The sequence below is a fragment of the Euphorbia lathyris genome, chromosome 4, assembly GCF_963576675.1.
Source record: "Euphorbia lathyris chromosome 4, ddEupLath1.1, whole genome shotgun sequence".
Lineage (NCBI taxonomy): Eukaryota > Viridiplantae > Streptophyta > Magnoliopsida > Malpighiales > Euphorbiaceae > Euphorbia > Euphorbia lathyris.
In genome coordinates, this window is record NC_088913.1 from 28,799,970 (window position 1) to 28,813,943 (window position 13,974).

The 13,974-nt window shown below is 39.3% G+C and overlaps 1 protein-coding gene across 1 annotated transcript; it reads right to left on the reverse strand.

The window, feature by feature from the left end:
• Positions 1-1,477: 1,477 nt before the first annotated feature.
• LOC136225503 (uncharacterized) lies at positions 1,478-4,911 on the reverse strand. Its single transcript, XM_066013550.1, has 4 exons — positions 4,677-4,911; positions 2,525-2,696; positions 1,939-2,055; positions 1,478-1,840 (listed from the first exon to the last, which is right to left on the reverse strand). Exons 1-4 carry the CDS (start codon positions 4,784-4,786, stop codon positions 1,667-1,669), a joined length of 573 nt encoding a protein of 190 aa, XP_065869622.1. The 5' UTR covers positions 4,787-4,911; the 3' UTR covers positions 1,478-1,666.
• Positions 4,912-13,974: the final 9,063 nt, after the last annotated feature.

The window sequence follows — 13,974 nt, forward strand, 5'->3', positions numbered from 1 at the left end:
GTGCACACTAAGATTGGAACAATCTCTCCTAACCAATCATTTCAAAGTGAATGTGCCAATCTTGAGGGAAATTTCTCTCTATACAGGAAGGAAAGTCATTTCCTCTGCATCCGAGTACACCGCGTTCCAGAAAGGGATGTTAAGTATTCAATCACCTTAAAAAAAATTAATCGTGTTAGGCGGAAAAAAGGGCGATTTGGCTTCGCGAAATGAGGCTTAGCGAAACATGCGAATGTAAATGTGTAGGGAAGATGATGATTTTACTTAGCGAATTGATGCTTTCGCGAAATCTGTGAGTGAAATTATGAACTTTTCTACTCGCAGACTTCATGAAATAATCGATTCGCTAAGTAGATCGTCACGTTTCAGGCTCTTTCTCATCGTAGATCTTAGCGAAATCATCGACTACGCGAAGTGATTTCATAGAAAACGCAGAGAAAATAATAGATACTAACATTTTTCGCGCCTTTCACCCTTAAAAGCGACAATAACAATATGATAAACTGGGAAAAGCGATGGAAACAACGTAGAATAGCCATTTCTTTGATGGTAACAAGAAGAAAGAAACCAAGTAACGAGCAGGAACAGGAAGATGAAGAACCATGACTTCGTTTTCTAGCAGTAGGAAGATGAAGAATCAAGAGATGAAGAGAGGAGGAAGAGAAATACATTGTGATTTGGAGAAATTGTGCAGATTTCGTGTAATTTAAAGGAAGATAGGAAGATCAAAAGTCTGGGAATCATTAATGGAGGAGCCAACCGTTTCGCGTAACCAATGAGAAGGGGGGAGAGACAGTTCGCGTAAGGGGGAAGTGGAAAGGTTAGGGGTATTATGGGAAAGTCACACAAAAACAGTCTAGATATGTAATAGGTTGAGTAAATGGGTTAAATATGTAAATGTATCTCCCATTTTACCCAGTTTTGTAATTTACACATAGTATATTGATCAAAGATAGAGAGAGAGAGACATAGTCCCAAATCTCCTCCCATTGGCTACCTAAAGCTCTTCCATGGGGTTTGGGCTTCTTGATGTTTCATGTGCATCGGATCCTATTAGGGGATGGAACCGAACGGATGTCACTTTAAGTTTCCCACTGATAGATGTGGGATTCAGTTTCTTCGTGAGCGATGGAGAGTCAACCTAAATAGATTTGAACATAATTTAAAATGTTCCATCAACTATTAACAATCAACTAACTTTTTTAAAAAATAATAATAATAATCAACTAATCTAACTCTATTAGCCAAACATCACTTTTATGTTTGTATCATGTTTGTGTCGTAACCATCCACCCAACTCCCAAGTCAACAATTGTGTGTTAAAATTGCTAAAAATATCATCAAAGTGATTTTATTGAAATTAAAATATTTTACTAGCACAAATTGATGTTTAGTGATCAGGTGAATCTGTTTTAACTCACCGAATCAGAGAAAAAAGAGTCTACTCAGTAATTTACAAATGACCACTCGGTAAGAATAATAAATTAGATATATATATATATATATATTCCTCTCTAATATGTTACTCAACACAGCATATACTACAATATATTAACAACACAAATTCTTGCATATAATCGATACAACAATATAATGGAATTTAATCTAATGATCAAATGGAATTCTTGATTGGTTTAATTTCCAATATCTTAAATAATATAAAAATTCAATCTTGCTCTTTCTTTTTGGATGAATTTGAATTCTGTGAAAATTTCTTCCACTTTTCCTTGTTTTTCTCGGATGTATTCACATTCTGGGAGAAATTTGTGAGCCCCTGTCTCAATGCTCCAAGATTAACCCCCTTTCCTACTAAAATGCTTGTCACTCCCATTTTTGAAACCTGGAGGAGTTTCACCCAAAATATATGTACATATTTCAATCAAACTCAGGATGGATGCTACTGATAAAGCAAAATGAGGTGTAAGAAAGGCTTCTTACCGCTTGTATATTCCTATCCTCATCATCGAAAAACAGCATCGAGCTAAAGGGTACCCCGGTTCTTGAATGAATCCTCTGGAAATGATCAGTCTTGTGAGTCCAGCTGGAAAAAATCTCCTGCACAATACAATTAAGATTCAATGAAATATGGAAGCCATACAAAGAGGCTATTTCCGATTGTTGCTTCTCATTGAAAGCCTCTAGTAAAGCTAATTTCACTCAAGAACCATGACAATCATAAGGATGTGTAGATAAGTACAGATTAAGTCCATATAGCATCCTAAGTTTTTTAAGTAGTCAATTTGACAGAATTTAGAGGCTGTTTACTTGGAGAGAATTTATATTGACTGACTGTCACCTCTATTTATTCTAAACATGGTGGGACCCCTCCCCGGACCCTCGCTTAGCGGGGACGCGTAGTGCACCGGGCCGTCCCTTTATATCTTAGACAAGTGAGATTTTCTAATATCAGAAAATATTTATGAAACTAAACCAGTCATTAGCCAAACTTCAGTGCAGACACTTAATAAAGACAGGAAAAAGAAAAGAAAGAAGATATTAGAAATGGACCTTGTTGTCAACTCACCTGGGCTACAAACATCGATTTCAAGCTCAATTTTTCAAGAAATGTTTTGGCAATATCCGGGGTCGGTGATCGAGAAGCAATGGCTACATCAATCCCCTTGTCCTTGAGTGCATATAAGATGCCTTTGGCATGGGGATACAAAGATGGCATTTCACGTTTTGAGCGGCATTCACTGAATTTAGAGGATTCAAGTTGACATTAGATCTCATAAACTATATAATAGAAATTTATGAAGGGAAAAGAACCAGTACAATGATAATGAAATCAAGTTTAATCCAAGAAGCTCTGCAGGACAGTCATACCATACTACCAAGTACTAACAACAACTTCTATCTGCATCTTCTCAGAAACAGTAGACTGTGTAAAAAAAACGGGGCCCGGTGCACTAAGCGGGTTCAGGGAGGGCTCCCACCACAAGGGTGTCTAGGGGGCAAGCCTTCCCCTGCCAATTTTTTTTTGGCAAGAGGCCGCTCCTAAGACTCGAACCCGTGACACCTCTCGGTCACACGACAATAATATTTACAGTTGCGCCAAGGCTCGCCCTCAGGACAAAAAAAAAAAAAGAGATGTATGGCACAGCATATATATCCACAAATTGTTTGTTGCCGACCAAACGAAAATTACAAAGCATTGAGCTGACTAACAATTAACAGCTAAAAGGATCAAACCTTCTTTCCTCTGCAGCATTCGTAACAACACTGGAGAATTAAACCAAACGCTTTCTAGATGGTTGTGATCACATATATAATCCTCTGGGACTAAAATTTAGTCTCCTTAAATTTTCAGTAATCATCCAAACTTTTCATGCCAAAACTATTCCTCAGATTAGACAATATGCTGATATTGAAATACACGAATAAGACATATAGATCAAGTTTGTGAAGTAAACAGGAAAAATGTAGATCAAAAGTGATGAAGTGGAGAGAGACTTGAACTATTTGGAGAAAGCTGATCCGGTGGCAAAGCTAATATTTTGAAGTTAAAACGGGGTTGTTGGAATTTAGCGATTTCGAACCCTAATTTGATTGGATTCGGCCCATGGTGGACGTGTTTTTTAGCCATCTGAGGTCGTTTTGGGCCTCAAAACGACAGTTTTGTGTTTTTGTCGCACTTTCAATTATTTCCGTGTTTTTGTTACTTTTCCTTTTAGGTTTCGAATTAGGTTTTATTTGTCAGCCTATATAAAGGCTCGACGCCCCCCTTATGTAAGCAGTTTTCGATTAATAAAATTTCAGAGTTTATTCTCTTTTTCCAATTTTCGTTAGTCGTGCGCGATTCAACGATCGTTGACGGTTTTAAGCATTGTTCGTGCGCGAACAATCGTTTAGGACGAAAGTCTGTTTTATTCCGCTGCATCAAAAAGTGTCATTGAATCGATTGAACTAAAAGCTTATAGTTAAAGTTCAATCATAGATCTTATATTAATCTCTGACAAACAAAAATATCATATTGTAATTCATTCTCCATTGAAAATAGGGGACTACCACTATAGAATTGGAGGTACATAAAATGTAAAACCATATGCACTCAACCAAACAAGTAGATGAGACTGCAGTAACTTACATGCCTCAGACACTAAATTTATTAAAGCATCAGTACAACCACATCAACACCCGTTCCAAGGGAAAGTTTGAAAACAATATCAGATTCTAAGGCCAAATTGCCACTAAGTGAAAGCTTCAGAGGCCCTCAAGGAAGACTATAGAACCAGTCCTACAATTTCTATTTCCTAAGCATCAAGAACATATGATTTGGTGAAGATTATTCACTTTGATATTCTTATTATATGCTGTTATATCAAGCAACATGTTCTATCAAAGAATTCTAGCAATTATAGACCATCCAAACCTTGGAAAGCAGTACTTGACCAATCCAGAAATTCAACATGGCATTTAAAAAATCACATCTTATTTTAAGCCAAATAACAGCAGAAGCAGTGAGCTACTGCATAATACAACCTACAACTTCCCGTTGTTTGCTTCCTAGCTCCCTCTCCCTAAATATATACGATACAAAATTGAATTTAACGACCATCAAAAGAATGCAGAGGATAAAGAACCCCCAAAAACCCTTTGAATCATAAAAAAAAAAAACTGTAAGCATAGAATATACAATTTCATCATAAATATAAAAATGACGGAAGAGAGAGTACCAGTAGAAAGGCCAGAGAGTGTAATCGAGGTCGAAGACAACCAATTTGGGTAGGAGTTGAAACATGCCTATTATCTGCAAAGCTTCAGTCTTCACCTTCTCATCTCCCATGCCTATTATTTCTCCCTATCTCCCTTCCGATTGGTTTTGCGTCGGCAATGAAATGGAAGATTTTTTTTATCCCTTTCGATCTTCCCCACGTTTTCCTGGCACAAAACGACACTCTTTTTTTTTCTTTTTTTCTTTTTTTTTTTTTTTTTGAAGAATCTTAGCCTTTATTTAACATCATTCTTTTCGCCTTCCTGCCAATCAGTCTTTGCAATGTATTATATAAAGCTATCACTAAGATTGTGGCTAATAGAATCCGACGGATCCTTCCGGAGATTATAAGCCAGAATCAAGGGAGTTTTGTTCCTGGCAGGCAAATGATGGATAATGTTGTTATTGCCCAGGAGGTGGTCCATTCCATGAAGATGAAGAAAGGTAGGAAAGAGATCGTGGCTCTCAAACTGGATCTGAAGAAAGCTTATGATCGATTAAACTGGAGCTTTCTTCTGGATAGTTTGATGAAAGCTGGTATCCCGGAGAGTTGGAGGAAGTTGATTGAGGATTGCATTGCCTCTCCTGTTTTCCAGGTTATGATCAATGGAGATATGTCTGATGAGTTCTCTCCTCCAGGGGAATTTGTCAAGGAGATCCTATGAGCTCCTTCCTTTTTGTTATTGTTATGGAAAGATTGTCGCACCTGATCCAAGAGGCTGTGAGCAAGGGGATTCTCCACCCTGTATCCATCAACAAACATTGCCCTCCTATTACCCATTTGTTCTTCGCTGATGATGTGATGCTCTTCGTGGAAGGGAATGAGGAGCAAATTAGTGTGGTGATGGATATCCTTAATTGCTTCTGTGCTGCTTCTGGCCAGAAGATTAATATCCAAAAATCTCGGATGCTTTGCTCTAAGAACATGGACAAAGGCATGTGCGGAAGGCTGAGTGATCTTTCCGGCATTCCCCTGACTCACTCTTTGGGGAAGTATCTTGGGGTCCCTCTTCACAGCGACAGAGTCTCCAAAGCCTCTTTTAAAGATACTTTGGACAAAACTAACGGTTTGTGTGCTAGTTGGAAAGCTAATTCTCTTTCCCTAGCAAGCCGTCTTACTTTAATCCAGTCTGTCAATTGCGCGGCTCCTAACCATATCATGCAAGCCTGTAGACTCCCTGAGCCGGTCCTCAACGAGCTTGACAAGATTAACCGGCGTTTCCTTTAGGGTGAGTCTGGAGAAGGGAAAAAGATTCACCTGGTCCCTTGGAAGGAGGTCTGCCAGCCGAAAAGCAGGGGGGGTCTTGGCATCAGACAAGCTAAGGACAACAACAAAGTCCTTTTAATGAAGCTACTCTGGAGAATGTGGCAATGCCCATCCTCTCTTTGGGTTCGTCTTCTCTGTGGCAAGTATCGGAAAGACAAAATCTTTGGTGGCCCTAAGGAGAGAGTTGTCAGTTGTTCCTTCCTCTGGAAAGGGCTTAGCGTTGTGTTTGCTGAGTTCTGCTCGGGGGTTGGCCTGGAGGTGGGTAATGGTAAGTCCATCAGTTTCTGGTATGATACATGGATTGGTGACAAACCGCTTATAGAAGTGTGTAGCTCCCCCCCCCCCCCCCCCCCCCCCGCCTAGTAACATCCGTAACTGGAAAGTTGCCGATGTGGTGGACTCGGAGGGAGACTGGATTTGGTCAAAGTTTGATACCTTCTTTAGCCTGGAGACCCTCCTTAGTATTAGAGGAGTTAAGATTAGTAATCATGAGGAAGACAAGGACAGGCATTGCTGGGCCCTGACTAACAATGGCGCTTATTCTTGTAAGTTAGTCTTTGAAGCTTTTACCCATAACAGGGCTGATCTTCTCTCGGATATATGGAAATTCATTTGGGCCCTTAAAATCCCTTACCGTATTAGGAGTTTCCTGTGGCTGGGAGTCAAGAACAGGTTGCTTACTAACTCGGATAGGCACAGACGGCACTTGGCGGATTCAGGAGCTTGCAGTAGATGCAGAGGCTATGATGAAACTTTGTGCCATGCTCTGAGGGATTGCCCTAAGAGTAAAGAGGTTTGGAAGAAGATTCTCCCTCACCACATTCTTCCTTCCTTCATGGCCCATTCTGAGTATGACTGGTTCTCTGATGGTGTTAGCGGGAAATTAATGGCTAACATGGAGCATGGTGACATTTTCTTTGCTATCATCTGTCACCAAATTTGGAAGTGGAGGAACGAGAAGATTTTGCTGATAAAACTGTCCTTATTCCTGACTTACTTGATTTCTTCTCGAAAAAACTCTCTATTATTACTGAGAGCTTCAAAGGGGATCCCCTTGTCAGGTCTACCCAGAAAAGAGAGGTCCACCTCGTTGGTTGGAACAAGCCGAGAGAAGGGGTAGTGAAGCTGAATACGGATGGCACCTGTCTTAGCAATGCCAAGATTGCTGCCGGAGGAGTTCTTCGTGATGCGGGTGGCGCCTGGCTGGCTGGGTTTACCCAGAACCTGGGGATGGGTTCTTCCTTTTTGGCGGAACTTTGGGGTATTCTCTCGGGTATCAAGCTTGCCATTAGCCTGGGTGTTAAGAGGTTATCTGTGGAATCTGATAACATGGAGGCAATCAACAGGATTTCTGATAACCAGGCTATTTGTCTTAACAGCCAAAATCTTATCAAAGCTATTTTAAGGCTTCGCCTTTCCTTTGAGTTCTTAATGTTCAGCCACATTTACATGGAACAGAACCGGGTTGCGGATCGCTTGGCGGCAGCTGGGCATGAGGGGATGTTAGGTGTTTCTACCATTTCTGATCCTCCCATCTTTCTTTCGTCTCTTCTTTTAGAGGATAGGATTGGGGTTAGCCTTCCTAGGCTGATCCCGGGTTAGTTTTCTTTGTTTGTTTGTTTTCCTTTCCTGTTTCTACCAAAAAAAAATATCGATTCTTTTCACCTTTTATTTTCTCTCTTTTACGGGTGACCAATTGTTAGATTAAATTCAATTTATAATAAAATTTAGGCCTAATACACAAATAACCCCCTGAACTTGTCTAAATGTTGCAACTGCCCCCTCAACTTTCAATTGTAACAACTTACCCCTCAAACTTATCCAATTGTAAAACATAACCCCAAATTGAGATTTTTTTTACCCCGTACTTGAAGCAACCATAAAAATGTTTCCCCGAATTCGTATCACGCTATGAAATCTTCAATGGAGCTATTTCTCCACATAAACATATTTTCACCCACATAATATCCCAAAACTTTGAATCAAGAAATCACTAAAAACGAATAGCAATAACAAAAAGAAGAAGAAGAAGTTGAAGAATAATTTGAAGAATTGAGGATTTGGTTACTTAAGTACTGATTTTTTTGGGTCTAAAGATCTGATTATCACATTCCACGAGCGTTTGCAGCTTTTGTATTTCACGTGTTTCTTCAATTGTAATCCGTGTCAGTAATTTGGGGTTCTGTTTTACAATTGAACAAGTTTGAGGGGTTATGTTTTACAATTGGACAAGTTTGAGGGGTAAGTTGTTACAATTGAAAGTTGGAGTGGGCAGTTGCAACATTTGGACAAGTTCAGGAGGTTATTTGTGTATTAGGCCTAAAATTTACAAATGTAATAATGCTTGGATTTTGCTATTTACCACTCTATTTTCATATAAATTTCTCAAAACCTCTCATTCTCTCTTTCATAATCTCTCAACTCTATAATCTCTCTCAAAATCACATTTCGGGATGAAAATCATGTCGAAAATAAGGTTCGACAAAGTAAAATGATCGATTACTAGCATTTTTCCCAATAAGGTTCAACGTTTTCCCAATGGGGAGGCATTTTTGCTAACTGCCTCCCCTTTGGGCAGGTGGTACGTTTTTCCGTTTGTCCAAATGACATGCATAAATCCTGTCCGGCTGCCTTCTGGGTAGCGCGATTTTAACTTCCATCTTCCATTCAGGAGAACTTTTTTGTGTTTTCGAAGCAAAAGCCGAAATTCAAAATACGCCTCTACCGAGTTGGGGAAGCGTCTGATTGCTGTTTTTACGTTAAATTTGTAGTTATTTTTCATTAATTGACGTCAATTAGTATGTAGAAATAGAATATTAGTGTGAAGTTATTTGGCGTAAGTAGTAAAATTAATAGTAAATAAAAATGTAACTCAATTAAAGTAAATAATAATCAGATTAAAGTAAATAACGGAATTGCTTAAAGTTTAGGAACGAATTTCAATGAGAGTAAATAACAACTGAGGTTATTTAATTGGTTTGTCATTTTTCAGAGTTTAGAGATGGGCGGGAGTTCTGGACAGTGGGACACGACCAGACATGGTGTCATTGCCTCTGTTCGGAGGGACAAAGAGGCACAAAAACAGCAAAGGCCTACTGAGTAGGCAAGACTGCTGAGGAGGAGCACATAGCTCGTGAGGAGCATGTGGATGATGTCGGCATTCACACTGACGTGGATGAGACTGATAAGCATGACTCGGATCATAAGGAGATGGATAGGATCCCAGGTGATGAAAGGGAGAGGCGACCATTTTGTTATTATAGAGTCGTTAGCTGGTAAATAATTTACATTCTTGTTTTATTTTGTTATTAGTTTACCTTAGTTATTATTATAACGTTGCAATAGTTTATATGTTATATGTGTAATATAATTTCCAGGGAGTAGCAAATGCTATAGGGATGCTGAGGATGATGCGTGGCTCGTTGATAGATGGTAGCGTGATTCCCAGCTTTAATGGGCACGTTGCCGTTGGGATATGGAGAGGGAAGATGAGGAGCCTCCTCAAGTACTATATTAGTTTACCTTAGTTATTATTATAACATTGCAATAATTTATATGTTATATGTGTAATATAATTTCAGGGAGCAGCAAATGTTATAGGGATGCTGAGGATGATGTGTGGCTGATAGATGGTAGCGTGATTTCCAGCTTTAATGGGCACGTTGTCGTTGGGATATGGAGACGGTAGATGAGGAGCCTCCTCAAGTACCATATTAGATTGGCCGGTTATAAAACATTGGCCACAATGTACAAGCAGTCGACCCTAGAGGTCCAACAGATGATAGACGCATCTAGATTAACACACCTCCCATCGACGATGTTCTCCCACATCGATATGCCCTTCATATGCACTTTTGTGGAGCGGTGGCAACTAGACACTTCCTCGTTTCACATGCCCTTTGATGAGATGACCATCATGATGCATGATATGTGGCATATTCTATTCATTCCAGTGCAGGGAAGATGGTGACTTCTGACGAGGGGTCGTATAAGCTTCAAACAACATGTATGGAGCTGTTGGGGTCAGTAGGGAGGAGCTGCTGAGTCAGCATTATAGAGGTGGTAGAGTATTTGCTAGTTCTGTCATTGAGATGTGTTCGACAGAGCAGATTTTCAAGACTAAGGCGATCAGGTAGATATGGTTGATGTTAGGTTCCACCTTGTTTATAGACAAGAGTATCGATCGGATCCGACCCTCGTGCTATTCAAAACTCCTCTATATCGTTCACCATGAGAACATCTCAAGAGCTTCTACTTTCTCCCGTGTTTATGCGAAGCAATAATCAGCTCGAACTCATGTTCAATGGCAACTTTTTTAGCTCACTCGATTGCTTCTGAATTTGTCTAAAAAATCTCAGTACGTCAGAAATGACTACTGTAATCGATCCCTTCACTACTAAAATCTTCTAATGGCACCTGAACATAAATGAAAATCATAATAAATGTTAAAATTTCACTTAAAACGAGTGTAAAAGTCAAATAATTGGCAATATTGCACATTAACATGTCCATATACAGCCAGGAAAAACACATCGACAATGGCCATGCGGTCCTGGAAAACGCTTGGTCATTGGCCAAACGTTATTCCTGACCGCCTGCGGAAAATAACATAAATTTTTTCAAAATTTGTACCCCGTCTAATGTCTCTGACTCGTAATCATCCATTTTCGGGGTTCTTAGATTGTAACTCATCAATTATTTTCAGAATTTCAGTTTTGATCGGACGAGAGAAACCCTTCACATTTTTTGAAAGAAAAATATGAAAAGAACAAAAATATCAATATGTAAACGGTAAGTAGTAATTAAGAGGCAATAAATAGCAATTCACTAATGTTTTTATAGAATAAGGTACAAATTTGCCATTAACATCATTTTTTTAGAAAGCGTGAATTATTAGAAAGTGTGAATTTACTGATAATGTACAAAAAATTTATAATTTTACCTTGAACGTCTCTAAATACCATCAATTTTACTCTTTCTAACAAAATATAAACACATTAATTTACTATTATTTAACTCATTATTTAATTGTCATATAAACCATTTAAATATTAATTATGTCTAAAATATTTATTTTCTTAATAATATAATTATAAAAAAAACTGTAAAAAATATTTACTTTCTGCTATATTATTAAGAAACTGAAATTGAAGAGATCAAATAGCTCAATTATCGAAGATACCTCAAAAAAATCTATAACCATATTACTTAAAAGAAAATGCTCTAGAGTAAAAGAGTAAAGATGATACGGATCGGTTTCGGGACGTGTTAGTTTTAATCGTAAACTAACAAAGAGGTTCTTCTCTAGCTAAACTAGAAGGAGTGAATCCCGGGTTTTACGGACTAAATCCGTAGGAAATCAAAGATCCCCCATTGTTGAAGGTGAAAACCTTAACAAACACTTCTTGAAGAAGATGATATAATTTTGATTGATAAAGGCCATGTTTGGGAATTAGCTGTTAGCTGATTACATTAGCTGTTAGCTGCTAGCTGATTACATTAGTTGATTTGACTAGCTGATCTGATTAGCTGTTTGTGTAGACTTGTTTGGTAAAAATTAGATGATTGATAATAGCGGTTTGTGCAAAAAGACGAATAAGGGCATTAATTTTGGCGCAGGAGAAGAGGGAGTATATCTATTAGGGTTAAAGAAGTCCATTAATTTTAATATTGCAAAACGCTAATTGAAAAAGCTCCTTTTAAGAGCTTTTTCTAAATTAGTGTTTTCATTCCAAAACTCTCTCCCAAACCTCTATCCACCAAACACTCCAATTAGCGGTTTCAGTGGTCAAACCTCTAAAGTTGGTTAAAACCGCTCTTTTTATCCCAAAACGCTCTTTACCAAACAGGGCCAAAAAGTTGAACATTACAAAGAGAAAGAAATGAATTTATATCATCTAAAACCTAATAGACAAATTACATAAAAAACTAACCTAACATAATTAATTAAAGAGTAAGGTTAGGGATAAAATGGGGTAATAATAAGGAGGTGGCATAGGTGTAAATATAAGGGTGGTAGAGTTGTAATTATGGAGTGGCAATATTGTAAATAAGGAGGAAGCTGGAGTAAGGAGCAAGTTCCTTAAAATGAAGGTACGCGGAGCGTGCCTAGCTCTACGCCCCGCGTAGATGACCTCCTGGACTTTTCTCTGGATCAAACTTTCAAGTACGCGGAGCGTGCTATAAACTACGCGGAGCGTGCCTGTGCTGTTGTGTGGCACTGTTTTGGCCTCCTTACTCGCTTGTTGCTCGTGCTTGGTTCTTCCTCCGACTTCCCTCGTCCGGACCCGATCCTAGGGAGAGATGCTCCGCATCATACACTCTCTTAAAAAGAACTTGACCCCAAGTTACTTGCTACCTATTGATGAGACGTGTTCGTTTTGAGCGGACTCAAGCTTTCAAACCGAACCAAGGTGTTGTTCGAAATGAATTCAAGAAGTCTATTCCATCTATTGCCGGATTCTCCTTCTCCTTGAAACCATTCCCCAAATCTCAACTAGTGCCTCACCTCGGGTTTCATCCTCATGATAGTAGCTTTAATCTTCGACCGACATCAAACGGAATATCTCGTCGAAGTTGGTCAAACCAATCCTCCACAATGTCTTGGAAGCTCCTCCACACTCCCACGACATGTTGAACCGACCAACCCCGGACCTCCTTAATGTCCACTTCACGAACATGGACATGGGTCACAACTTCCCTTCTCTCATTGCCGATATCAAATGGAATATCCCGACGGCACTTGTCAACCCACTCCATAGTGATCCCAAGGACACTTGTATCAACTCCTTCTTTGCCTTGGTTAACAATCTCCCAACTTCTAGAGTTGCCGCTTCACTAACTTGGCCCCACTCAACACTCTCCGATTCATCGCTATCTTGGAGCCAACCTTCTTTCCTATCATAAGTTTCTTCATTTCGGCTCCACTCAATATTCCCAAACTCATCTTCATGACGGAACCTACTCCCATCATACTCATAGTTATCCTCATTATGGTCCCGTTCAACGTCCTCCAATTCGTCATCATAATGGAATCTACCTTCCTCATCTTCATAAGGAGCCTCATGTTGATCCCACTCAACGTGTCGAAGCTCACCCTCATCATAGTAAACTCCACCTTCGTCTTCTTCATAAGCGGCCCCATACCGGTTCCACTCTATGTTTCGGCGCTCACCCTCCTTAATTCCGTTCTCTATCTCATCTTCTTCATGATCATATACAATTTCACTCTCCTCTTCGTCCTCAATCTATTCTCTCCCATGACCTATTATTTCCATTTGCTTCTCTCTATAGCTCAAGCCGACTAATTCACGTGCTACACCGCTTGACTCAAAAGACATGCAACCACCCAACATGGTTGAACCACCAACATCTCTCCCATCACCATAGCCATCAATCTCTACACATAATGTGATTTCCTCATTCTCCTCAAAGAGATTAACAAGTCCAAACTCACTCTCCCCTTCCTCAAGAATAACACCCCCACTTTCCTCACACATACGAGTAAAGTTATGCTTAAGGGGCATTTCATCAAACACTTGGAGAGCATCACTAGCCACATGGGTTTTCTCAATATTACTACACACAAATTCATCTTTCCCGATGTTCTCACATACAAGCCTCCCTTCCTCCTCATCCACAAATGAATCTAAATCCTCCTCCACACTTTCATTATCAATAAATTCGCAAGAAGAATCCAAACCCACTTCATCATCACAAACAACATCACTAACATCCAATTTCTTCCTATCAATAGGACTATCCATAACTTCAACATTAGAAATTGGAAGTTTAGGTTTTACCTTTACAATGTGTGATGGAGAAAAGATTGGTGATGAATCTTTAGGATGAACTTTCATGATTGGTTGGGAGCTACTTCGACATTCTTGCTTGAGACTCTCTACGGATGTCGTAAGCTTCCTTGTTAGCTCGTTTATCACCCGAAAATCCTCCCTATAACTCGTTTGATACCTTCTCACCATGGCTTTGAGAT